Source organism: Spermophilus citellus (assembly GCF_964194105.1).
Source record: "Spermophilus citellus genome assembly, chromosome: 15".
In the NCBI taxonomy this organism is placed as follows: domain Eukaryota; kingdom Metazoa; phylum Chordata; class Mammalia; order Rodentia; family Sciuridae; genus Spermophilus; species Spermophilus citellus.
The window spans coordinates 21,130,146-21,157,055 of NC_138195.1; the positions used below are offsets into that span (position 1 = coordinate 21,130,146).

A 26,910-nucleotide genomic window follows, 5' to 3' on the forward strand; every position below is an offset into this window, starting at 1 on the left:
TAGTCCCTATTTCTCGATGGTGGCAGTGTCAGGGAACCAGAAAATTTAAAAAAAATCACCACCAAAGGCTTTGCCCTGTTTGTATCATCATACAATGAATGATTTTATTGGATGTTGTTGGAATTCTTAGGCAAGAAAAAGTAAAACAAGGGGAAATAAAGCATTGAAGCAGAAGGAATGATTCTTTTATATCTCAAGTATGGAGCTGAAGCCTGTCCTAGGAAGTCATTTTGGGGGACACGTTTGAGGTGATTGAAATATCTTTTTTTCTCTAATACCAAGAAAGGTCCGAAATTGTGATGTAAAAATTGGTTTTTATTCTTTGGTTTGGATTGCTTTCATTTTCTGAAAGCATCAGAACACCTTTTTTTAAACCTGCATATAAAGGTGGGAGGGACATGGGACTCCATGGATCCCAGGTGAAAACCACTGTGCTGAGAAGAATTCTTCTCCAATAACTCATTAGGTCTATATTTGAGGACTAATCACTGATTTAATCATTAAAAAGTTATCCAAAGAGGCCTTAGAAAATATGTTCTCATAATTGTCTGGCTCTTATATATTGAAGTTTCTTTGCCTGAAGGGCTAGTTGTTCTATTTTATATTTCTAATTTCACGTGGCTCAGTTCACAGAGCTTTCTTAGCAGTCCAAGCCAACATATTAACACATTATTATTCTGATGATTTCTTCAGAATCTTGGAGGTCTTTCTGGTTTGCAAGAGCTTATAGCTGTGGCTAAGGAGAATAGCAAATGGTTTTAAATAGAAACTTAGGTTGTATTATTTAAAGAAAATAACATTATGATCTTAGGAGAGGGAGGTGTGAATAATGGGACAATCATAGATTTAGTAATTTGGGAATCCAGCCTCTGTTTCCATTATTGAATTTGTGTGACTGTCTCTGATTCTTTAGATAGAAAAAAGAAGCTTTTTTAAAAAAAATTTTTGATAGGACATTGATTAGAAAATGTCTTTCTGCTTTACATCATTTAGGTAGGAACACAGAAGTCCCCAGAGTCCTGTGGCTCTCCTCTAAAACATCAGGCATTTGTGCCACGCACAAACGGGGCAGACTCTGAAGCTCTTTAAAGATTGTTTTAGCCACCTTCCCTCTCCCTTTCAACCTAGATGCATGGCGACCACGATATTCTAGTCTTTAGTGTTTTGTATTGAACTGATATACCCAACTAACCAGTAACTTCACTCTTGATCTGACAGGATTTATTTTCTTCTCAAAATGCAAGTAAGTCCAAAGGTGCATCTCTCCTGCCCAACAAACTCCCCACGTCAGTCTCCCTTTTCGATGATGAAGATGAAGAGGTAAATATTGTTATTGCAGCACTAGATAATTAACTTTTAGATGAGTGGGAAGTTGTTGTTAATGTGGCTTTATAGCCAGAGGCCCATGTAGTAGAGAGGTGATGGGAAAGCAGTCATGCTCCCTGCAACTCATGAAACAATAATGTGTCTAGGGAAACTCGTTAAGTTTTCCCAGCTATACATTGAGGAGGATGTTAAACTCCTGAACCATGTGGTTTTTGTTTGTTGGGTTTAGTTATTTTTTGGTGCTAGCGGTTGAACCCAAGGCCTTTCATGTGCTAGGCATGCACTCTGTGACTGAGCTACATCCCCAACTCCCAGCCTAATTCTTAAGGAAAGCTCAGTAGATTTCATTTTTTAGACTCTGCATTTGAGAAATACTGTTTAGAGAGTGAATCTATGTTATACTCAATGATGTGCGAGAATGTCTTGGACAAAGTGGAAAAAGAATGACCATGTCCCCACTTAGCCTTTCACTCCCACCTGAATGGAGTGATGGAGAAAAATAAGAAGGGAAACAAACCAAACTTTAACCCTTATGCAGTATCATGCAGTGGGTAAGCTCATTGGTTGTCGCCTCAGACCTAGCTCCCATCATTTAACAAAAGGGACCTTCAGCAAGTAACTCAACTTTCTGTGATCTTGTATGGTTTATAGGTAAATGGGATTGTTGTGAGAACTAAAGTAACTAATGTAAAACCCTTGCACAGTTTCTAGAACAGAGTAAGTAATATGAGTGTTCACTTTTGTCATTAGTTTTCCCATTTGATGCCAGATCATGATTCTCATGACCTGTCCTACTTTACCACATTCTCCGTAAATGCTCCCTTCATTGATTTTTATGGTTCGGGATGGTCCTCCTGCTGTACCATGCTGTTAAAGGTTTTTCCAATCTAACCCAGTCTGGGACCTTCTGACAGTTTTATTCAATGACTTTAAGAAGAGATACTTTTGGATACTTGACTACAAAGTAATTTACAAATGCCATTGAACTCATAATCGTCAACCCTTAGGATGTCAGGAATTTAACTATTTCTTAACTTTGTATTCTTTTTAAAAAAATTGACCTGAAACACAAGTTATTCCATCCTCTTTCCTAGATTTGTTTTGTTTTTTTTTGTAGCTCTAAAAGAATGGAGAAAGTCTCTTTGTTCTCTCTTTTTATCCTTTGCTCTAGTTTCTAATTCATAAAAAGAGGTGTGAGTTGCTGGCTGACTGCTCCTGGGACTCTCATGCCCACATAAGAAGGGAAACAAACCAAACTTTAACCCCCACCAGGTGGGGGCACTGAATGGGCCTCAGTTTCCCCTCCTCCCACCTTGTCCTCAAGTTGTCTTTCCCCTGCTCCTTCCTATTATTCTGTCTTCAAGTTCAGTGGTAATCTGTTTCCCTTCCATGGGTAGAGAATGTAGTTAGAAAGGCTCCTGTGGAGTGGGATCTACTAGCAGTCAATGATTTTTTTCCCCCCAGATGTGTTATTTTCTGTTATTGATGGAGACTTAACTCCCTTTGATATGGGAGAACAACTTTACATTTTCTGTTTTATGGGTATGAAGCTATCATACCTCTCCACCATTTGTATTTCTAGGATAATCTTTTTGTGGTTCCAGCTGCTACAAAGCAGACATCATATCTACAAACTCAGAGTCAAGAGAAAGTAAAACCCTTGGAGCAGTCCAAAAAGAAAGCATCTACTTTGTTGTTCAGCAGTGATGAAGAGGTGGGTTAAGATTTTGCCTGAAGAGGAGGAAGAAGATAGTATCTGAGGGGATTTAAGAAATCATAGCTAACCCAAACATTGTTTTTTTTTTTTTAACCTACTCCTGTTTCATACTTAGTGAAGATCATTTACCAAAAAATAATGTTTATAAGGTTGTGTCTTTTCTTAAAGATATTTAATATGTCTAATACAGTGAATTAAAGATTGCTGTTCAAAATGGTGAGAATAAGTGTGGCCCCTAAATTATAATACATGCTAATTCAGATGAGTTAGGCCATGTAGAGAAGTAAAGATTTCTCACGCATCATAAGGTTCATGTCTGAGGCCCTGTACCAAAAGACAAATCAACAAAGGAAAAGCATACACGTTATTTAAGGTAAGTTTTAGGCTTCTTTGGAAGCCATCAGAAATGAAGGCTCAGAGAAACAGGAAAACATGCTAAGTCTGAGGAAGACATGCTTAGTTTAGAGAAGCATGATTGGACCAAAGAGGTATGAACTAGTGGTAATAAGCTGGGGAGCATTTGGCAAAATCTGTTCGTTCCGAGTTTTCTCTAGGATAGGCAAGTATCTACCATTGAGCTGTGCCTCAACCTCAGGGAGGATTTTTAATAATGTGTTTTATGTTTTAAGGACCAGTGGAATATTACTGATTCACAGACCAAGTCAGCATCTGACAGCAGGTCCAAAGGAGAACTCCGGGACTCAGGAACCAACCAGGGCCAGGAGGCCAAGGTGGTGAAAAAAACGAGTCTCTTTGAAGAGGATGATGAAGATGATCTATTTGCTATTGCCAAGGACAGGTGAGATGGCCATTGTAAGAAATTATTTACTCAGTGTGTGTAGCAGTGAGGAAAGATTTTCAGCGCCCAAGATGGTCATTGTTTCCACTGCTAAAGGTTGGCACCTCCTAGTCCCAACACAAGTGCAAATGCAAATGTCCTTGCCTTTCATAGGCAAATCTTCTTCCTCAATACTGAGAAATGTTTGTCTTGGATCCTTATATTGATTTTATCTGTCATTTTTTTTTTAACCATGAAATATTCTTTTTCTTAGTTTGTCAAGGGTTTAAGTTTTGTGTTTGTTTTGTTTTTTCTCAGGGCTACCCTAAAGATTGTATAGTTTGGTCAAGGTTACTTAAAAGTTTGTCATTTCCATAGAAGTCACTTTGCACTGAAAAACATCCTGTTAAGGGGATAGTTCTCTGCAGAGCTCTAGTATCCTACCAGGTTTCGGGAGTCCTACCCGCCCTGAGTGACTCTCCACATTGACACTTAAACTGAAGCTGGCAAGAAACTTAGAATAAACATGGGCTGTGTTGATGTAATATGCTGCCTGATTCGCTGTGGGTTCAAAATAACTCTCACCAATAATACTTTTTTCTCTTGAAAACTTTAAATGATTAATTTGAAATTAATCTGACTAGTAGTAGCATAAAGGGGCAATTGATTGGACCTGTCAATCCCATACCTTAGTGTGATTATGCTTCATTAGATTTAAAAATAACTCAGGCTCAGTGGTAGAGCACTCACCTAGCATGTGTGAGACACTGGGTTTGGTCCTCAGCACCAACTAAAAATAAATAAAACAAAGTTGTAGATGTGTCCATCTACAACTAAAAATTTGAAAAATTTTAAAAATAAAAATAAAAGTACCTCATATTTTTATCTCCAAATATTGTCTTCTCTTCAGATTTCACCATTCTCTGCTTTAGGCTCTCATGTCTTGACCTCTTTGGCTTCTGGTTCAGAATATAGGCTCTAGAATCCCAATACCTGATGTTAAATTCTGGCCTTGCCATCTCCTATTTGAATAACCTTGGGAAAATTTATCTAATTTATCTGTACCTCAGTTTCCTCATTTCTTATAGAGTTGTTGAAATGATTCAATGAAACCCAAATCCAAAATGCTGAGCACAATAGCTGGTATGTTGCCAACACTTAAACATTGTCATTCATCATGATAAATGCAGGGGATGTGTTTCATTCCTTTCTTTTTGATGCTGTTTCTCCTGGGACACTATTCTTCCTTTTTTTTTTTTTTTTCCTGGCCAGCTTCTTTCAAGAGGTAGTATAAGTCCTCTCTTAAGAAGCCTTCCCTGACCTGAACAAATAAGAAAGAGAAGGAATAGGGTAAAGAGTGGAGAGCAGACACAGCTCTACCTTCATGAACACTCCACTGCAGTTGAGTATTCCGTGTACTTTGGGGGAAGTTACCTATATATCAGCATGCCCCCTGACACATTCATAGTCATAATCTGATCATAGTCATAAACTGAACGTCTCATTTATAAATTCTGATGACTGCCATGTACATTATCTGGTTTTCAGTAGTGCTGTCTGTGCCCTAGACTCATTCCATCTTCAGTTGTTCCTAAGGTTGTCTATAAAATTTTATATGTGGGAAGTAATGCATAGCTTTCATCAGATTTCAGAAGAAAGTTTTATAGACAATAAGTGTAGGTGAGGATGTAGAAGAATTATAAACCTCATATACTGCTGGTGGGAATGTAAAATGGTTCAGCCAGTTTGGAAAACAGTTTAGCACTTCCTCAAAATGTTAAACATAGAGTTAACCATATGATCCAATAAATTCATTCCTAAGTATATACCTAAGAGAAGTGAAAAATGTATATTCATACAGAAGCGTACATGAATGTTTATTGTAGCATTGTTCATAGTAGCCCAAAAGTAAAAACAACCTAGATATTCATCAACAGATGAATAAACAAAATGTTGCATAACCATGCATTATTTATTCATGAATTACAAGGAATAAAGTAATGATACATACTAGGCTTTGGATGAAACTAGAAAATGTTAGGTTAACTGAAAGAAGCCAGTCATAAAAGACCAGAAAGAGAGAGACTATGATTCCATTTCTATGAAATGTCTAGAGTAGGTAACTCCAGAAAGATAGAACATAGAATGGTAGCTGCCAGGGTTTATGGGGAGAAGGGACTGGTGAGTGACATGGACTTTCTTTTTTTGGATGATAAAGATGTACGCTAAGATTGTGATGATAGTTGCACAGTGAAAATATGAAAATCCACTGATGTGTGTACTTTATGGGGGTTAAATTTACGGTATGTAAATTATGTCTCCTTAAAGCTACTATGAAAAAAGAAGTAGAAGGTAGATCACAAGGCCACTTCCCAAAGCTGGCTGTGGCCCTGTGCTCTGTCTAAGCACCTGTCTTCCTGTCCTTGGAAGAAGGCATATCTGAATTCTCTGGTTCTTCCTCTGCTGTAGGAGGTGGTGAGGGGAACACTACATCTGTGAATGCCAAGGCATCGGGTGCTTGCAGAGCTAATAGCTAATGCACCTACACTGACTGAAAGTAACTGACAAGAGTCCAGTGACAAGGACCCTGGACTCTTCTACTTAAGTGATTCTTCTTCATAGGTTACTAGCTAGGGACAAATTTCTCCTATTTAAAAGTTTTTCTTATTTGCTTTCAACTGTGTAAGATCAATAGAAGATGATAGGTGGGTTGCTTTAGGTATGGCTTATTATTTTTGTTTTTAAATTACTTTTGCCTTGAGTTTGACCTTTTGTTTGTTCATATAGTCAAAAGAAGACCCAGAGAGCATCACTCCTCTTTGAAGATGACGCTGATAGTGGAAGCTCTCTATTTGGCTCTCCTCCTGCATCTGTTCCTCCTGCAGCAATGGTATTCTTAATCTCATAGACCCAGGAAATAGCATAAATAGTAATACTACCCTGAGTCAGCTCTGAAAATCTCACTTTGGAGATTGAGTCTTAGGGAAGAACTTGTTTGCCTAGTTTAAAAAGAGCTTTTTTGGTTAGTGGTATTCTCCAGGTGGAGCACATGTGCAAAGCCTAAAGAAAAGGATTCCTCCGTGTCATGTAGCCTGTTCAGTCAAGAGTGGGGATAAGAGACTGCCAAGGGAGACAGAGTCCAGTGGCATGGAGTTCTGCAAACGTTGGACTAGGCCAGTTAAGGCATGAGTTAGTCAAGTTGCTTTCATTGTGACAAAAACATCCAAGATAATGAACTTATAAGGAGGGAAGGTTTGTTTGGGCTTACGTTTCAATCCATGACCAGTTGGCTCAGTTACATTTGGAACCATGGTAGCAAAGTTCGTGATGTTAGGAGCACAGGCAGAGGAAGCTGCTTACTTCATGGCACCCTGGAAGCAAAGAGAAAGGAAGGGAATGGAGTCCCAGTATCCCCTCCAGGGACACACCCTGGTGACCTAAGTTCCTTCTATCAGGTCCCTTCTCTTAAAAGTCCCACGTGGGGGACTAAACCTCTAACACATGGTCCTTCAGGGAACATTCCAGATCCAAACTATAGCAAGGCATAAATTATCCTCTTAGGAACATGTTTTATGTGCTAACTACCCCTTTGGTCCTGGTTTATGTTAATAGCCAGTGAGTAAAAAGCAAGGAAATTCTTTCATGTGCTAAAAATACAACATGTGTGAACCTTGAGGATATTATGCTAAGTGTAATAAACTAATCACAAAAACCCGCCAGATACTGTATGCTTCTACTTATATGGGACTGCTGATGTAGTCAGAGTCAAAGGTATAGGAAGTATAGTGGTAGTTCTCAGGAACTAAAGGGAGAGGGAAATGGGGAGTTGTTTAATGATATTGAGTTTCAATTTTGCATGATGAAAAAATTCTGCATATTGGTTGCACAACAGTGTGGATACACTTAAATCTATATACTTCAAAATGGAAGGTGGTAAAATATATGTTTGTTTGTTTTATGTAAGTTTTTTTGTTTTTTTAAAATTTTGTGATAAGGGGGGAGAATAGCTATCAATGGCTATGTGGTCCAACTACCCTTTCAATGATTACTTCTGAATGATATTACTCCCATCACGTGAACTAAAAAGTTTAGCCATCTTTGATGTTAGTTTTGTATCAAAAAGGACTATTAAAAAGAGAGAGGAAGGTGCCATTAGGATGTATTTGTCCAGGAACCAAGGCATACTGGGATCTTGCCACTAGGCCATATCTCACTCCTCCCCAGCATTCTCTCTCTGGCTATCCATATTTGCACATAGGAAAAAGTGAGACCAAGCACTGTCTTAATACCAACTTCTGATTAACAACCCCAAAAGGAAATCTGGAACTTCTTAGGCTAGGCTTTATCGAGACCCCCTATGCCTGAGCTGTAGTAGCCTGAAAGATCAAGAATCACTGGACACAGAGCCTTAGCCTTACTAATACTCTACTCTTCTTCACCTTGTTTATTACACTTAGCATAATGTCCTCAAGGTTCACATGCTGTATGTAGCACATGAAAGAATTTCCTTGCTTTTTACTGATTGGCTATTAACATAACTGAGAAGCACTGTCCCTAGGACTGTGCAGCTAGGGATTGGGGCACCTATAACTAATGTGGTAACAGGTTCTTCATCAAGATTACACACACCTGTAATCTTGGCTACCTGAAAGGCTCAGGTAGGAAGAGTACAAGTTCAAGGCCCTCCCTCAAAATAAATAAAAGAGCTAGGATGTAGCTCAGTGATAGAGAGCATGCCTAGCATGAGTAAAGCCCTAAGTTCAATCACCAGCATCATACATGTGCACACACACAAAGGAAACAAAAAAGGAGAAGCTTAAGACACGAATGTTAAGAAGCTAAGTAGCCTACACACTATTTTTCTACCCTTTGTGAAATATAATTACCTTTAGACAATAGTAGATAAGACGTATGTATTTTTTGTTTGTTTTATTCTTGTTTAGAGATCTTAGGGTATATATGAAGGAAAAGGCAAATAGGTGTCCCTCCTCCAAAGAAAATATTTTAAAGTAAGTTAAATGTAAGTTGTTTGTAAGCATATCAAGAAAATAAATTTCAACTGAGGATGTTGGCTCAGTGGTAGAGCACCTGCCTAGCATTTGTGAGACCCTGCACCAAAAAAGAAAAGACAAGAAATTTCATCACGAGAATTAAGAGTGAGCTTATCTGCAAGAAGCTTTAAAACGAGTATGGTGAGTGGCATGTTCCTCAGTTTAAAGACCAGAGTCATATGAAGGGAGAATATTTTGCCCTACTTAAGTCTCTTCTTTGTTCCCAATCAACTTGCTGCAGAAATTTGCATAGTTTCTAGTGAGTCCAGCATATTTCATAACACTTATTTTCCTTTAATCCCTTTAGTATTGACTTATCTCTTTTAAAGTTTTTTTGTGAACTTCCAGTCTTCTTTTATTTCAAGTTGAAATCATTTTGCATTTTAAGTTCTCATCCTAACAATAACTAAAAATCATCCCTTTCATAATTTCATTTATAACTCTTTTTCTGATGTGGATAATAATGTCATCTCTTAGTTTTCCATATCTACATTCCTTGTTTCAAACCTCACTTTCTCATAGCATCTAATCTAGTTAGTATAATAGAGTTATGGTTTTTTTTTTTCCTTAAGAATCTGTTGATAATTCACTTGCCCCAAGGGTGTTGATAACTCTAGGTGAGTCTCAAAACTTTAGCTCCTAATCTCTAAAAAATATCTGCCTTCCAGAGGAGGAAGAGATGAGTGACAAGCCAAAGGGTTTGCAAACTTGAGCAACTACTTAGTTTAAAAATGTCATAACTAGCTATAGAAATATGATGTATGGTTCTTTCAAATGAACAAATGTACATTACCAATTAGAAAGTAGAGTAAGTGCCAGATAGAGAAATAATATGTTTATTCAATGAAGCAACTGATTACTGAAGAACAGGAAAACCTTCATGGGTGGTGTGTGAGCTGGACCCTGCTGTAAATATGAGGATTTGCTTCTGCATGCCAAGAGGGGAACATGGTATGGAAGTATAGAAGTCTTCAGTAAATTTAAGGGATGATGAGGAATGGGGAGGCACAGATGAAGAGAGGGATACAGACTAGAGTGTCTGTTGATTGCCATTTACTTAATGCAAAAAGTGCAGTTTTGGGCTTGGAGATGAAGTAATATGGCAGGGATTTTTATTTTAGTAGGATGGCTCTGGATGATGCTTTAGAGTTGAAATGTTAAGAGGAGGGAAGCACAGAGAGAGTAATTGTCCTGGCATCATGGCAAGGTCTATTTTTTTTTTTTTTAGAGAGAAACTTTTTTTAATATTTATTTTTTAGTTTTCAGTGGACACAACATCTTTATTTTATGTGGTGCTGAGGATTGAACCCAGTGCCTCGTGCGTGCCAGGCGAGCGTGTTACCGCTTGAGCCACATCCCCAGCCCACAAGGTCTATTTTTTTTTTAAAGAGAGAGAGACAGACAGACAGACACAGAGAGAGAATTTTAATATTTATTTTTTAGTTTTCGGCGGACACAACATCTTTGTTTGTATGTGGTGCTGAGGATCGAACCCGGGCCGCACGCGTGCCAGGCGAGTGCGCTACCGCTTGAGCCACATCCCCAGTCCATACAAGGTCTATTTTTAAGGGAGGACAGGGTGGGATTGACAGGAGGTGAAAAGGAGACAAAACAAATGTTTATGGCAGCAGAAACTGAAGTGCTGTGGCCAAAGTCTAGGGAGTAGTGTTTATCTTGTCTTCTGTTGGTGCCTTCCCCACTGTTCTGTGCACTGTCCTTCCATAGTTCACTTATGTCCCAAGAGGACTGGTTTTGGTCTTTCTGTACATTGTCATACTAGTCAGACACATTTTTTTGGGTGCTGTTGTTGCAAATTTTACTCTTTTCTTGACAGAAGAAAGAGACTGTCCCTGAGGTGCCACCTTTGCTGTTCAGTGATGAAGGTGAGAAGAAGACACAAGTTGGAGTGAAACCCACAGATAAGAATGTCGAGAGTGCCAAAGCATCATCAGACTCGGGGAAAATTGACACAGCTGCGACAGCAGGAAAGGTAGCCTTTGTTCTTGTTTCCCAGTGTGTTTGTGTCTCTTATGTTATTGTAACACACACAAACCCTTATCATCTTTCCACCATAGAAAATGAATGACTCATTTGTATGAAGACTTGAAAACAATGAAAAGTTTGAAGAAGACTGCCTCTGCTCCCACCCCTACCCCCACCCGTAGGCGCTTGATTTTTGTTCCCTTTTTTAGATACACGTGTGCACACAGTGGTGTGCAGGCTTCCTGTTCTGTGTTGTTATTGACATGTTCATGTCATTGCATATTTCTCTTCCACATCTTTCTTGTTTTTTCATTTTGCCTTTCTCTCTGTATATGTGCTCTTTTTGGCTTCTCCTAAGTGCTGTTCCTCGTTCCATTAGTTTTCCTCTACTCCCCACCTGTGATTGAGTTAAGATGCCAGAAGATTTTAGTTCATCCTTTTACATCTGGTTAATATTGGCTGTGAATACATAGTAGAGTCAAATGTGTACTTTTTCTCAAACAGCTTTTGCCATCTCTTGCTAAAGGCCTATGGCTAATGCTGCTGGCCACATCTGGGAATCCAGTACCAGTACTTGCCTTTGGTTTCTGTTTATCTCATCTTTTTCCTAAATCTTCTTAAACTTTGTGGGTCTAAGTGTTCAGGTTTAATATCTCTCCCCAGGGAATGTATGAAGATTATTACATTTACTTTTTTCATGGAGACTCCTTGGAGCTATAGTAATACAAGTGTATATTTGTACCTATGTCCCTGTGACCTTCTTTTCCCAGTGGCTGCATTTAGACCTGAATTACCTGGTCCTAACCCATTCCATACTTGATTCTTATTATGCTATCCTCTTCCTCACTTGAGGATTGGGGCTGGGTTTGTTTGTTCACCATTATGTTGATAGCCTGTTACCTTGCACATGATAGGTGCTATTTTATAAAGTACATATTTCTTCAAAGAAGCATGTTTTTCCACAGTTTAGCCACTCTGAAATTAGGATGCCTCACGATCAATGGCATGTTTAATTGGCATTGTTTTTCTTTCTTGGTGGTACATAAATGATAAAATAATTTTTAAAAAAGAACCACTATTATTCTAAGTCCCCGTGTGGTGGTGCATGCCTGTAATTCTTGTGGCTTGGGAGGTGGAGGCAGGAGGATCGTGAGTTCAAAGCCAGCCTCAGCAATTAGTGAGACTCTAAGCAACTCAATGAGACTCTGTCTCTAATAAAATACAAAATAGGGCTAGGGATGTGGCTCAGTGATCGAGTGCCCCTGAGTTTAATCCCTGGTAACCCCTGTTCCCCAAATTATTTTAGTTGTAGATGGATGCAATACCTTTATTTAATTTATTTATTTTTATGTGGTGCTGAGGATTGAACCCAGTGCCTCACACGTGCTAGGCAAGCGCTCTAACACTGAGCCACAAACTACCCAGCCCATAATAGTAGTTCTTATGATCAGTGCTATCTTGCCTGAATTGTGATACTATTTCAATGAATAAGTGTTGCATTTTATGATTATTTTAGTGATCAACCTAATTGCATACACAGAGTATTTCTTCTACAAGTTGAGTGTCTGGTTTTGCTTAGTATGTTTCCCCTTGGGACTGGCATAGTAGTTCAATATTAGAAAATACATGATTGTTTCCAGTAATTGACATACGATGCTTCTGTGACTTAGAAGTTCTTTTCTAACTCATGAGCAACCTGTGTGCATCAGGGTTCTAACTGTATATCTACTAGCAGAGGGGCAGGACTTATGGTCTTAAAGTGTTTGGAAAAATTACCTTTGACTATAGATTATCTCTACAGGACTTCATTTGAGCAGTAATTGAGAACTGACCTCACTCAGTGTTCTGTCACATGAGAGTAGATACAATTAGCTATCATGCTCTGAATCATGTAAATATGGCAGTTAGTTATTGAATCAGTAAGGACCTTGTGAGGCCCAAAGTGGGATATTTATTCCCAGTTACTGATTTTTTTTCTTTTTCTTTTTCCATTTTCAGGAAGGACTTTTGACTACATCTGCTCAGGATGCAGCCAAGAATTCTGATTTATTTTCTTCATCGTCTTCATTAGACAAAGGAACCAAGGGTAGAACCAGAACTGTTCTTAGCTTGTTTGATGATGAAGAGGATAAAATGGAAGATCAAAACAACATTTCTGCTCCACAGAAAGAAGTAGGAAAGGTGAGCAAAAAATGATAAAAGTTCACATCTTAGACAAGATAAAAGAATCCTACCTATTTCATGGTGTTCATTCTGTTGTTGAGTTACTGAAGAAACCTTCGCTTTCAATAAAGAATGTAACTGACTCTCTCAAGTCATTTAGGTATTCAGGAGTCCAAATCAGTGACTCTCAGATAGCATTGTTGGATAGGAGATTAGAATTTCACCTGCCTCTCTCGGGCTTTTTAGACCTTATTTCTCTTAGCAAACCTTTGCCCCTTGACTAGTTATAGGATATGAATAATAGAAAAGGTAAGTTAGGCCAGATCTGTACACTTACATTATGTCTCGCATTTAGTTTTAGAAATATGTGTTGTACATGGACCTTTCGTGTTTATCAGGTATCAGCATCCTTTTTTTTTTTTTTTTTTGTAAAGGGCTATATAGTGACTATTTTTGCTGTTGCAGGTCATATGGGTTCTCTCATTGCTGCTCAGCTCTACCCTTGGTAGTGTGAAAGCAGCCCTAAAAAATACTAAAATGACTGGATATGATTATGTTCCAGTAAATTTTATTCAAAGTAAGTGACAGTCATTCTGTGAGACTGATAGTATCCAGATATTAAAAATACACAGACTCATCACAAGAAAACTACTGACCAATATCTTTAATGAATATAAATGCTAAAGTCCTCAATAAAATGCTATAGTAAACCCAATCTATTAAAATATGAAAAAGATTACATAGCATGACAAGTGGAATTTCTCCCAGAAATTCAAGGTTGGTTGAACATTTAAAAATGAATTGATATAATATATCATATCAGTAAAATAAAGGATAAAAAGCATGTGGTCATCCCAGTAGAGGCAGAAAATGTACTTGATAAAATAAAAACCCTCAATAAATTAAGCATGGAAGGAAACTTCCTCAACTTGATAAAGGACATTTGTGAAAACCCATAGCTGACTTTATACTTAATTGTGAAAGACTAAATGCTGTTGCTTTAAGATCATGAGTAGATAAGGACATTCACTCTTGCCAATTCCAATCAACTTTGTACTGGAGATTCTAAGCAGGGTAGTTAGACAAGAAACTAAATTAAAATGCATCCAGATTGGAAAAGAAGAGTTAAACTATCTCTATCTATAGCATGTCCTAAAGTATCTATTCAAAGTAATTAAATTCAGCAAGATTATAGAATATAAGATCAATATTTTAAAACCAATTATACTTTTATCTGCCAGAAACAGTCTGAAAATGAAATTAAGAAATCAATTCCATTAATAGCACCAACAAAAAAATAAAGTACTTAGGAATAAATTTAACAAAAGAATTGCAAGACTTGTATATTAAGAACTATGACAGTATGGAGAGAAATTAGAGACTTAAAATAGATAGAAAAACATCTCATATTTATGGATTGGAAGCCTTAATATGTGAAGATGACAGTATTCCCCAAATTGATCTACAGATTGAATGCAGTCCCTATCAGAATTCCTCATTGCTTTTTGCAGAAATGGACATGCTGATCCTAAAATTTTTATAAAAGTGCAAAGAACACAGAATAACCAGCAATCTTGGAAAAAAAGAAAGTTAGACTTACACTCTCTGATTTCAAAACATACTTCATCACAGTATAGTACTGGCATAAGGTTAAAATATATAGATCAGTGGAAGAGAATTGAGAATTCAGAAATAAACACTTTAACAGTCAGTTTTTGATAAGGGTACCAGGATAATTCAATGGAGAAATAATATTTATTCAACAAATAGTGCTGACCCACTCATAAGCCACATGCAAAAGAAAGAGGTTGAATTGTTACCTCATCCTACACACAAAAATGAACTTATAATGGTTCACATATACATGTAAGAACTAAAACAGTTAGTATATGAGTTAATGATTATGACCTTAGATTAGGTAAAGCTTTCTTAACTATGACATCAAAAGTACAGGTGACAAAAAAGTAGCCAAATTGGACTTTATTAAAATTAAAAATAGTTGTGCTTCAAAAAATACCACCAAAGCTGGGTACAGTGGTGCATGCCTGTAATACCTGTGGCTTAGCTGGCTGAGTCAGGAGGATCATAAGTTCAAAGCCAGCTTCAGTAATAGTGGGGCGCTAAGCAACTCAGTGAGACCCTGTCTCTAAATAAAATGCAAAATAGGGCTGGGGATGTGGCTCAGTGGTTGAGTGCCAGAGTTCAGTCCCCAGTAAACAATCCCCACCCACCCATTACAAAAAAAAACCACACACACACACAAAAACCCCGACCATCAAGAAAGTGAAAGGATGACCCACAGAATGGGAGAAAATTCTTTCAGGTATTTGCTAAGGGATTATATTTAGAGTATGTGAAAGAATTAAAACTCAGTAATAAAACTCGATAAAAAGATGACCCCCCCTTTTTTTTAAAAGAGAAAGGATGCAAATAGAAGTTTCTACAAAGAAAATACACTCATTGGCAAAACACATGAGAAGATACTCTGCATCATCAGTCATTAGGGTAGTACTAATCAAAACCATAATGAGATGCCCACCAGGAAGGCTACAACTCAAAAAAGGGAGCTACAAGTTTTGAGGAGGTGTGAAGAATCTGAAACCCTCATTTGTTCCTTCTGAGAATGTGAAATGATTCAATCAGTTTGAAAAACCATTTGGTGGTTCTTCAACTTGTGAAAGCATGGAGTTACCACATGACCCAGCAGTTCCACTTCTAGGTTTATCCAAAACGGATGAAAACACATTCACACAAAAATGTGAATGTGAATGTTTCAGCAGCATTGTTTATAGTAGCCAAAAGATGGAAACAACCCGAATGTGCATCCACTGAAGAATGGGCACACACAGTGTTTTCTACTCATTCAATGGATTACAACGGTCCCTCCTTATCAAAGATTTTTCTTTCCACATTTCCAGTTACCCACAGTTAGCTATACCCTGAAAATCTTAAATGGGAAATTCCAGAAATTTGTAAGTTTTAAGTTGTGCCCCTTTCTGCATAACATGATAAACTGCACACCATCCCTCTCCATTCACCATTGATATTGTACATCCCTTTGTCAAGCTTATCCACGCTGTGTAGGATACCTGTCCAGTAGTCCCTTAGTAGTGTTTTGTGTTTCTGCAGTTAAGAAATCCTTATTTTACTTAATAATATCCCCCAAACACGAGAGTAGTGATACTGGCAATTTTAATATGCCAAAAAGAAATAATAAGGAGGCCTTCCTTTTAGGCAAGGTAAAAGTAATAGACTTAAGGAAAAGAAAAAAAATCATGTGCAGAGGTGGCTAAGCTCTATGCTAAGAACAAATCTGTCACATTGTGAAGGAAGAGAAAGAAATCCATGCTGGTTTTGTTCTACATCTCACACTGTAGAAGGTATGGCCACAGTGGGTGATAGGTGCTTATTTATGGTAGAAACAGCATTGGATTATAGACTTCCATACTCTTGAGGTTTCAGGTATCTACTGGGGGTCTTAGTGTGTATCCCCCACAGGTAAGGGAAATCTGCTGATTTATTTAGCAACAAGAAGTATGAAGTAAATAGGAGGAATGAGTTCTAATACTCTATGGCCCAATAGGGTGACTATAATTCACAACAATCCATTGTCTATTTTTATAAAGAACTTTAGAAAGAGTTTGAAGTTTTCTGATTCACAGAAATGATAAATATTTAAGGAGATGGAAATGTTAATTATCCTGATTTCATCATTGCACATCATGTATAGGTATCCGGTTACCACACAGTACCCCATAAGACAGAAAGCAGATGAGTGGTTGCTTGAGGCTGAGTAAAGTGGGTGGGCAGGAATGGAAAGTGACCACTAATGGTTTGGGGTATGTTTGGGTGATGAGAGTGTTCTAAGTTTAGATTGTGGCGATGGTGCTTGCACATGTTATGTGAGTTATCTCAACAGAGATGTTTGGGGAAAAAAACTGGTTTTGCTTCTCATAGAATCCCATTTTTTTTTTAATATCCAACTGAATAGTTTGTATTGATTTCTACAAAAATGTTTTATGAATTCTTTGTTATACCAGTGGAATAACCCTATTTGTAAATGAAAGCTGCACATAGTGAATATAAATGATTTACTGTATTTTTCTCATGCAGTGTGTGGTTTGGGTACTGTTTTTTCATGATTTGAAACTTTTAAGTTTAGTTTCTGTGTTAAACTGGTTCTTATATATTAATAATAATTAATCATTAGTTAACAGTGTAATTTAATTTGTTCAGAAGTGGGGTTTTGTTCTTAATCTTTTGTTTGTTTAGGCTGTCATAATAATGAATAGGGATGAATTTTAGAACGTCAGATCTGAAGCATGATATCTTCAAACCAAGTAATGTGAACAGTAATTTTTAAATGTCTGTTATCCTAGCAAACAAAAAATAACTTTTATGGAGTCTGAAGGTAGCGGGATGGAAGGCTTAGGAGATGGCTTGCTGGTCATGCCTGTGCCATGTCTGTGGACTAGGGATACATGCTTGATCCACTCTGGTTTTTGGGATTAAGTCACTGGTGCCTGTTGTTCCTTTTAGGAATGAGAACTCATTTAATTTTGTTTGTATTCCAAAATGTTTCTCATGGAACTCATGGATTTTTTGAAAAATAAATGCTCAGATACCACACAAGGGTTGAAAGATGATCTTTCTAGATTATGTTTTCTGTATTCATAAATTTACTTTCCTCTATTTTTGATAGCTCTACAGTATTCTATTATGTGAATAAATTGCTTCAACCTTTTGCCAGTATAAGCAGAACTGCAGGGGACACCTTTCTTGTGTCCATCTTGGTACTTGTGACTTTTGCTTAATAAATCCTTAGAAATCTAATCACATTGGAACTGCCGTTTGACCCAGCTATCCCACTCCTTGGTCTATACCCAAAGTTTTTAAAAACAGCATGCTACAGGGACACAGCCACATCAATGTTTATAACAGCACAATTCACAATAGCAAAACTATGGAACCAACCTAGATGCCCCTCAGTAGATGAATGAGTAAAGAAACTGTGGTATATATACACAACGGAATATTACTCAGCAATAAAAGAGAATAAAATCATGGCATTTTCAGATAAATGGACGGAGTTAGAGAAGATAAAGCTAAGTGAAGTTAGCCAATCTCTAAAAACCAAAAGGCGAATGTTTTCTCTGATATAAGGAGGCTGATTCATAGTGGGGTTGGGAGTGGGAGCGTGGGAGGAATAGATGAACTCTAGATAGGGCAGAGTGGTGGGAGGGGAAGGGGGGGCATGGGTTAGAAATGATGGTGGAATGAGATGGACATCATTACCCTAAGTACGTGTAAGAAGACACAAATGGTGTGAATACACTTTATGTACAATCAGAGATATGAAAAAATGTGCTCTATATGTGTAATATGAATTGTAATGGATTCTGCTGTCATGTATATCAAATTAGAACAAAAAAAAAAGGAAAAAAAAAGAAAAAAAGAAATCTAATAACATGTGATCTTTTTTCTTTCTCCCAGGGTCAAGATCCTGATGCCCGCCCCAAGAGCACAGGTGTGTTTCAGGACGAAGAGCTCCTCTTTAGTCACAAGCTCCAAAAGGACAATGACCCAGATGTTGACCTTTTTGCTGGCACCAAAAAAACGAAGGTTAGTTTCCAGTGGATCCCTACATTATATGTTTGTTATTGTGTTAGATAATCTCTCACTGGCTCACTGAGCTCTGTTTGTAAATTATTTTTCTTTTCTTTTGGATATTGAATCTAAATGTTGTCTATTGTAGTTGTCAAAGCCAAGCACTGGGAGCCTGTTTGGTGATGATGAAGACGATGATCTTTTCAGCTCTGCTAAGACCCAGCCTGTGGTACCAACCTTTTGTTCTCAGTGTTGGGGAGTGTGGGAGAGGAAACTATATCCAGTTATAGGATGAAGGAAAATTACATTGTTTCCTAACTAATAATATTAGAACATTAACTGACCCAGACCCTCTGATTGTATTAAAAATGTCTTTGATTTTTTAAATGATCATTACATACAATATGGTGACTGCATTTTTGGGCCTTTTAGAGAGAAAATTTTAAATCTGAGTTTTAGCCCCTGTGTGTTATTTTTTTTCCCCTCTGCCCCACTCAGTTTTTTATATACTATTTTCTTTTTATCATAGAGAGGACTCCTGCAAAAAGAACAGGTTTTTTTTGTTTGTTTTGGTTTTTTTTTTTTTTTTTTTTTTGGTGTTGCTTGGAATTGAATACATGCTAGGCAAATACTCTACCACTGAGCTATATCCCCAGCCCTAGGACATCTTTAAAATGCTATTTTACTTTTACCTAGTTCAACTTCATTTTCAAGGGACTTATAAAACCCAGAAGCCAGGTTCCTTTTTTACATTATGATTTTACTTTAAAATTTGATACATGACAGACTTTGATATTCTTTTTCTTTTGAAGGTACCAGAAAAAAAGAGGGTAGTGAAAAAAGACCACTCTGTTTCCTCTCTCAAGAACCAAAAACATCCAGAGTCATCTCAAGGTAGCAAAGAAAAAAGCATATGGAAACCAGAAACATCACAGGTTAGAACTGACCTCTGTAAGGACCTGCAGCTTTTATTTGCATCCCAGTACAGACTAATTCCATTATGCAGACCCAGAGTTACTCAGAGTTCTCTTAGTTGAGGAAATAGCAAAAGGACCTTTCTGTTTCCCCGCACTCTGTTCTTTTACCCCCTTTCATCTGTATTCTCCCTTTCTACTCTGGAATTTCATGATTCTGTACTTAATCATTATTATTTTTTGACTCCATTCCAAATTTAGTTCCAGGATGGAATTAAGTTAGGGTGAAGAACTTTTTTCCCAACTAGAGACCCCATTTCTCCTCTGGGATAGAATGAAATTTGAGTTAATATAAATCACATGTGGTTTATTAGTTTCTTCTAAGTGTCAACATTTCTGAGATGGCTGTTAGACTTTCTCATCAGCAGTCCTCTCAGAATTCTGTGGAGCTTCGTCTGAGAATAGGCTAAAAGTCTGGTTGGAATGTGTCCCTGGATGTCACTGAGGCCTCTGTCTTGAGCTCAGAAAGGGAGGCACTTGGACTAGCACATCTCTACTCACTCATCCCCCAACCTCCAATTCTTTAGTGTTAGAAGTGGTGTCAGGTTGGGGGAGAGGTTCAGTGTGCTCCTCTATGCCACTGTGGTGGATAGCCAGCTGGTCAATGGTGCCAGCTGATCAGGCTTTACTGTTCGGACAGACTACAGCTCTTGCAAATCTTATTCCTCATCTGTGTCTCCCTCTTCTTCATGTATGATCTGAGCCTTTCCACCTACATGCCAGAGGAGGGGGCACAGGTGAAGTAAGGGTAGCAAAGATTTTGAGGCCCTGGGAGGGATTTGAATGAATGATATGGAGAGTGACAGCTTTGCTCTCTCACAGATTTATGTACAGGCGTGACTGTATCCCTGAGACACTTTGCTTCCTCTTTCCCTAATGGATTTTTAACTGAATGTAATTTCATACAGGATTCGTCAGGTCTCGTTCCATTTAAAACCAAAGAACCATCCACTCGGATCGGGAAAATACAAGTAATTATAACACATCTGGAATCTTCATTGCCTACCTTGTGGCATCTATAAACCTTGTTTGAATTTTCACTTTTTTCAGCTGCTGCCAAGCATTTCCTCATCTTTCCCCCCACTCCAGCCACACCCCCAATTCCACCTAGTTGTTGCTTCTTGTGTGCTCTGTCTTTAACGTCTTTTCTTTGATCACAGTGGTGGGCACAGGTGTGTGACCCCCTGTTCTAATTCTGAGACTAGATCAGGTGATTTTCCTACATTTTTTTTCTCCTCTTGTATTCTACATTGTGTACACCGAATCTCATCATGTCACAGAAATAGTAAGAGACTAATGTGTTAAAGAATAAATACTGAGTTTCATTTTTCTTCTTTAGGCAAATTTAGCAATTAACCCAGCAGCCTTGCTGCCTTCAGCGGTTCCCCAGATCTTGGGAGCAAAACCTGTTTCACCAGAATTGGCTTTTCCTTCATCTGAACCTGGAAGGAGCCACGGTCTGGAAAGTATGCTTCCTGGCAGTGCAGAGGCTGGTGTGAGTTTCGATCTTCCAGCTCAGGCAGACACCTTACACAGTGCAAACAAGGTGATGAAAACATCTTTGCTTGCTTGCTTTCCTTTAGCCAGAATAATTTGGATGCTTCTTTCTAGTTCATTGATAGAAATGCCTCTTTAATTCCACATTGAAGATTCCACAATTAATTACTCATCCTTGCTTCAGCCCCTCCTACTTTTCTCCACCTCCCTAATTCTGCTTCTGCTTTTTCATTGTCTGCTTTTGTTCCATTTACATTACATGGTAGCCACAATGAAGTTTCCCCCTATCTCATTTGGTGTCTGCCATCTGTGGGCTTCTCACTGTGCAGAGGAGAACATTCTAGCTTCTAGTTTGGTATGAAAGCCCCTTTACAGGTGAAGCCCAGCCATGCTTCCAGCTTTCCCACCAATCTCCCCACACTGCAGCCTGAACTCCAAACACTAGGCTCAATTCCCTGAGTACACAAACTTCGTCCTGCTGCTGCCCACCAGTCATGCTGCTTCTTCACCTGCAATGTTCTTCCCCACCCTCCACTCACACCTCTAACTTCTGTTGCTTTCCCCTCCTGTCCCCATGTCCTGGGCTCCTTTTGCAAATCATGGCAATTCCTCCTCAAGTAAAAAACCTGTCACACTGTTTCATAGAATCTCTGATAAACTCTGAACTCTTGGAGCTTTTCCTTCTATTTTAAAGGTTTTTCTTTTTTCTACCTAGACTCCCTTCTCTTAAAATCTTAGCTGATCTTTAAAGTGATGAGACCTAGAATGATTTAACCTTAGCAAATACATTCATTTTAAGTGTTTACAGATCTATTTTTTATAAAGTAAAATATCATTTTATTGTAATTTTTATTAGTCTTTTTTTGGTGGTGGTTAAGTTTAAATTAACTACTTCTTGAAATTATTCATGAAATTTCCTAGAAGTAGGCAGATACAGTCAAGTACTTTGCCCAAAATAGGTTGTACTCTCTAAAACTTGACTGGATTGTATATTTTGGGACATATCACAAATATTAAATCATAGTTATTGAGAGACTAATGTTTCAATGTTATATTAAGGGCTCTGGTTTCAGAACCATTTTTTTTAATATTTGAATTTAGTATTTGTTGGCTTGAAGAAAAGAGAACCTCAGGTTACCTCTCTTTCCTTATTGTGTCATTCCTCTTTGCTCCTGAAGCCTAATTTAGATTAGCACCTAATAAAGGTTGGTTCCAGAATCTCCCAATGCTATCTTGTTTTGAAAGGTGCCCACATTTGAATAGAGAAAAGAAGAATGCCTGTGAGGGTTGTGAGTCATAGAACATCAATCTGCCTACATTCTGGGGTCCCAGCAGACACTGAAACTGCACCATAAACTGCTCTCAAAAGCCTCAAAAATGAAGTACGCTAGCAAACTCCTTTGGAAATCTTTAATTTCTTTTGTATTTCATATAATGATTGATAGAGACCAGATAACCTTACAGTACTTCATGCTACTGATTTCTTTGCTATGTTAGCTTTTAATACTTTTTATCATCAGATCAGCATGTGATTTTTTTTTTTTCATCCAATTGCAGAGCCGTGTCAAAGTGAGAGGGAAGCGCAGACCACAGACCCGTGCAGCCAGGCGGCTGGCTGCCCAGGAGTCCAGTGAGGCTGAGGACATGAGTCTACCCAGAGGACTCCTTGCACAATTGGCAGATGGTGCCATTTCACCAAATGGCTGGCAACCTCAGCCTAGAGCAGCCAGTGGAGAGGTCTTTCAGGAGGCAGTGGTTGCTGCTGCTGCTGCTGCTCCACCTTGGGAAAATAGTCCTGTTCCTGCAATGGACAGAAGTCCCTTTGCAAAGTCCCTGGGTCAGTCCAGAGGTGAAGCTGACCTGTTTGAATCTGGGGACATCTTTTCCAGGGGCCCAGGATCTCAGTCCATGGAGAGATCAAAAGCCAAGGGGAAGGCATCAGAGACCATGGCCCACCCACCAGCAGGGAGTAAAGAAAAAAGCCCCCTGTTTCCTGTACTTGGTGAAGCCAGCAGTGATGATGATCTCTTTCAGTCTGTTAAACCAAGACCAGTAAAGAAAGCAAATCCCTTTCCCCTCTTGGAAGATGAGGATGATCTCTTTACAGATAAGAAAGGCAAGAAGAATGAATCAAAATCTAATAGCCATCAGGAAGTCATGTCAAAAACAGAAGATATTTTTGAGGTAGTAAAATATTTCGTCCTTATTTCTCTGTTAAGAAAAACAACTGATTGACTCATTTATGCTATCTATTACATTAAGCTAGACACCTGATATTTACTTAATGGTTATAATTAGGAATCCCTATTTTTTTAAACATTTATTTTTTAGTTGTAGGTGGACACAGTATCTTTATTTTATTATTATGTGGTGTTGAGGATTGAATCCAGGGGCTCACACATGCTAGGCAAGTGCTCTACCTCTGAGCCACAACCCCAGCCCAAGATTCCCTATTAATGACTGAAATTTATACAGAAGTGTTTGATTTATTGTTGTTGTTGTTGTGTTGCTGCATGTAGGGGTATTTTTTGGCTGGTCATAATCCTTGATAAAAGTCTTGATTTTATTCATTTATTCATTCATTCATTATATTCATTTTGTTGTATTGGGTATCACACCCAGAGCCTCTAACATGCTGGGCAAGCATTCTACCACTGAGGAACACTCCCAACCCCAGGTCTTGATTTTGATAGTTTTGATTTTTTTTTAAAATTTTATAGAACGTTGCTGTAGTCAGCTTCCTTGACACACCACTTTCTGATGTATATAAAGTCTATTGGTGTAGCTTGAATGTTTAACATTTGGTTTTGAGGAAATAGGCCTTGGCTGGACCTGCTAATTTAGCAAAGGCACATGCAGTAAGGCTTTCGGTGGCTGTTGCTCAATAGGTATCTGTTGAGCATTTGGGTCCTGCAGGTGGAGTGAACTAGGACCACAAGTGCTCTGTTCCTCAGAGCTCTCAGGGAGAGCAAACAAATATAAATGGGGAAAGAGATAATTAAGATATTTTCAAATAGCACAAAGTGCCATGAATAAAACTAGGGAAGAATGGTGAGTAGGGGTAGGAGACTGTCCTTCAGGTAGAACAGGTAGAGAAGGCCTCACTGTAGGGCTGGTGTTTTAATATGTAGAATAATGGAGAAAGCCTCACTGTAGGGCTGGTGTTTTAATGATAGAATAATGAGAAAGGCATGTGGAGGAGTGCATTCCAGGCAGAGGGGCAGCTCTATTCCCAAACACCCTGAACAGTTTGCGTTTCTGTACTGTGTTGAAGTATTTTTATTAAGAAATTTTTTTTAATTTAAAATTGTTTTGCTTGTTTGTTTTGGTTTAACAAGGATGATATATTTGCTACAGAAGCAATTAAACCCTCACATAAAAAAAGAGAGAAGGAGAAAACTTTGGAATCCAACTTATTTGATGATAACATTGATATCTTTGCTGACCTAACTGTAAAACCCAAAGAAAAGTCCAAAAAGAAAGTAGAAGCTAAATCTATATTTGATGATGATATGGGTAAGTTTGTTTTTCTCTGTTTGATCTAGAGAATTGTTCCTATTCAGTCCTTGGTCTGTCTGCTATTACTTGTATTGGCCATTTCCTAGAAACTGTTCCCTAGTAGATTTCAGTTTGCTATGTAATCCTGAATTAGGCTGAGTGTGGGTAAGTTATGGATAGTCATTTTGATGAAACAATTTTTTTGGCAAGGTAGACATCAAGGAATATGAAGGTACCCAGAATTTAACCTTTCTGTATTAACCATCTGATAAACACTGTGATGCTATGAAACATGATCCATTAGGAACTGACCCATGGGCTGATATAGGCTAAGGTAGCTACGTTGGGTACCATGCAGTAGGTTGAGTCAGAGTTCCAGCTAGAGAGTAAGGGTCAGCATTTCAAAAACTTGGGCGTAGATGAGGTGAGTAGGATTGCAAGGAAGTAGAACATACATCAGACTTGGTATCTCATTGTTTGTGAACATGCTACAATTTCTGCTTGCTCAATGGGCAAGCCAGATGCCCAGTAGCTATAAATGTTGGGCTTCCTGTGTATCCTATGTCTAAAACTTGGGAGTTAAGGCCAAATATATGCTTCTTATTCTTCCTATCCAAATCTAGACCTTGAGACTACCTGGGAGACAGTTGGTGTTGCAGAGCCACACAGGGCATACTGCCTCAGCAAACTGTGTGCTATCTCCCACCCTGTGGAGTACAGGAGACTTCATTTGTTTCTTACCAAAAATGTAATACATACTATGGTAATAGTCATATAATTTAGAAAATGAAAAACAAAGCCTCAGATGTAAGCAATATCAGTAGTTTGGTTTATGTCCTTTCAGACATTGTGATGATAATATATATTTGTTTACATATAAACATATACTTCTTTTTTTCCTGTTCTGCTGTTTCTTTTAGTCACCTTTTTCTTTTCTGTTTTTATCTCCCATAGTGCTAGGGATCGCACCCAGGGCCTCACATATACTAGGTATATACCATCCCATTGAACCACATCCCCAGAGCCCTCCTAGGCACTTTGTGTCTTTCCATGTCAGCACATGGAGATCTCCTTCCTTGATTTTAGTGGTTGTGTAATACCGCTTTATATTTAGCCATTAGCCTTTTAATGGTGGTCTCACTTGTTTCTACGTTTTCTCTATTACCAATAATGGCTGTGGTCTTTATCATTTGTGTGTACCTGTCTTTGCATCCACATGTTGGAATCTTGGTATAACAGAATCTAAACAGTAACATCACTGGGCAAGCAGCATAATTAATACAAGCTTTAGAGTAAGTGGAACACTAAACATGGATATAGTCACAAAGACTTCACTCTTACCATTGAGATGCCTTGAATTAATGTATTTATTCTGAAAGAAAGTAAACCCTGTATTGGATTCTTTTGCATATTCTTAGTCACCGTTTCCTTTTAAAACCCAAAGTGAAAAGAATGTAGAAATAAGTCCAGTGTCCCAGATGATAAGTTTCTAGTCTGGGTTAGAGATCCAGTCACTCTTTTTTTTTTTTTTTTCCACAAATGTATACACACTTTTATAGCTAAGATATCTGTGCTCAAAACAACCTGCGATTATATTTGATTAATAACTAAACCAGAACTATAACAGGCTTGACTTCTTTGTTTCTTGATACCCTTTACTATTACCAGAAATGGTTCTTTGGTGGTTTGTGTGAATGTGTCTTAAAATCACCCATTTTCTTGCTTGTTCAACAAATCTTTTTCTTTCTTTTTTCAAAGATGACATATTCTCCTCCGGTGTCCAGGCTAAGACAACCAAACCAAAAATCCGATCTGCACAGGTGGCATCTGAACCAAGATCTGAACACAAGGGGTCTAACATATTTGATGATCCCCTGAATGCCTTTGGAGGCCAGTAAAGCATACAGGGTATCCATATCTCACCCTTTAGCTGTGTTCTTCAGTAAATGATGCTGTCTTAATGCTTATTATTTTAACCTGATTACACAAAGCAAACACTGAAACAGCTAGCTCACCATTTACCCAATGTACTTGATATTTTCTGCACTGATTTTAACCATGCTTAATACTGTAAAACAAATAAATGTTTCATGGAGGTTGGTGTGTTTTATTTAATTAGCTTTAGTAGGGTCATAATAAGATTAGGGCATGTTAGAGGAGAAATATATTTGTGGCTTTCATACTCTGTAGGGAATCTGGAGGTAGCAAATGCTATACAGAGGACCTAAGTCCTTTGTTACATGGCAGGAAGTCCTAGCTTAGGAAAGGCCTTGGCAGAAGAAAGAGAAAGGAGAATGAGATATACTTCATGATTCT

General features: G+C 38.2%; 1 protein-coding gene across 3 annotated transcripts in view; it reads left to right on the forward strand.

Moving 5' to 3' along the window:
* The window catches only part of WASHC2A (WASH complex subunit 2A), a 58,281-nt gene extending 31,591 nt beyond the window's left edge, over nt 1-26,690 (forward strand). The window contains exons 18-31 of one of the 3 annotated variants that reach the window (XM_081267798.1): nt 1,219-1,320; nt 2,909-3,040; nt 3,673-3,842; nt 6,609-6,711; nt 10,707-10,862; nt 12,854-13,036; nt 18,512-18,640; nt 18,774-18,854; nt 19,438-19,560; nt 20,508-20,570; nt 20,939-21,145; nt 22,654-23,280; nt 24,435-24,612; nt 26,353-26,690. In XM_081267798.1, the coding sequence (XP_081123924.1) occupies nt 1,219-1,320; nt 2,909-3,040; nt 3,673-3,842; nt 6,609-6,711; nt 10,707-10,862; nt 12,854-13,036; nt 18,512-18,640; nt 18,774-18,854; nt 19,438-19,560; nt 20,508-20,570; nt 20,939-21,145; nt 22,654-23,280; nt 24,435-24,612; nt 26,353-26,492 (2,394 nt within the window). In that variant the 3' untranslated portion in view covers nt 26,493-26,690. The remainder of the gene's footprint in view (nt 1-1,218; nt 1,321-2,908; nt 3,041-3,672; nt 3,843-6,608; nt 6,712-10,706; nt 10,863-12,853; nt 13,037-18,511; nt 18,641-18,773; nt 18,855-19,437; nt 19,561-20,507; nt 20,571-20,938; nt 21,146-22,653; nt 23,281-24,434; nt 24,613-26,352) is intronic. The other 2 variants (XM_081267799.1, XM_081267800.1) reach the window with 2 other exon arrangements.
* The last annotated feature ends 220 nt before the right edge of the window (nt 26,691-26,910 follow it).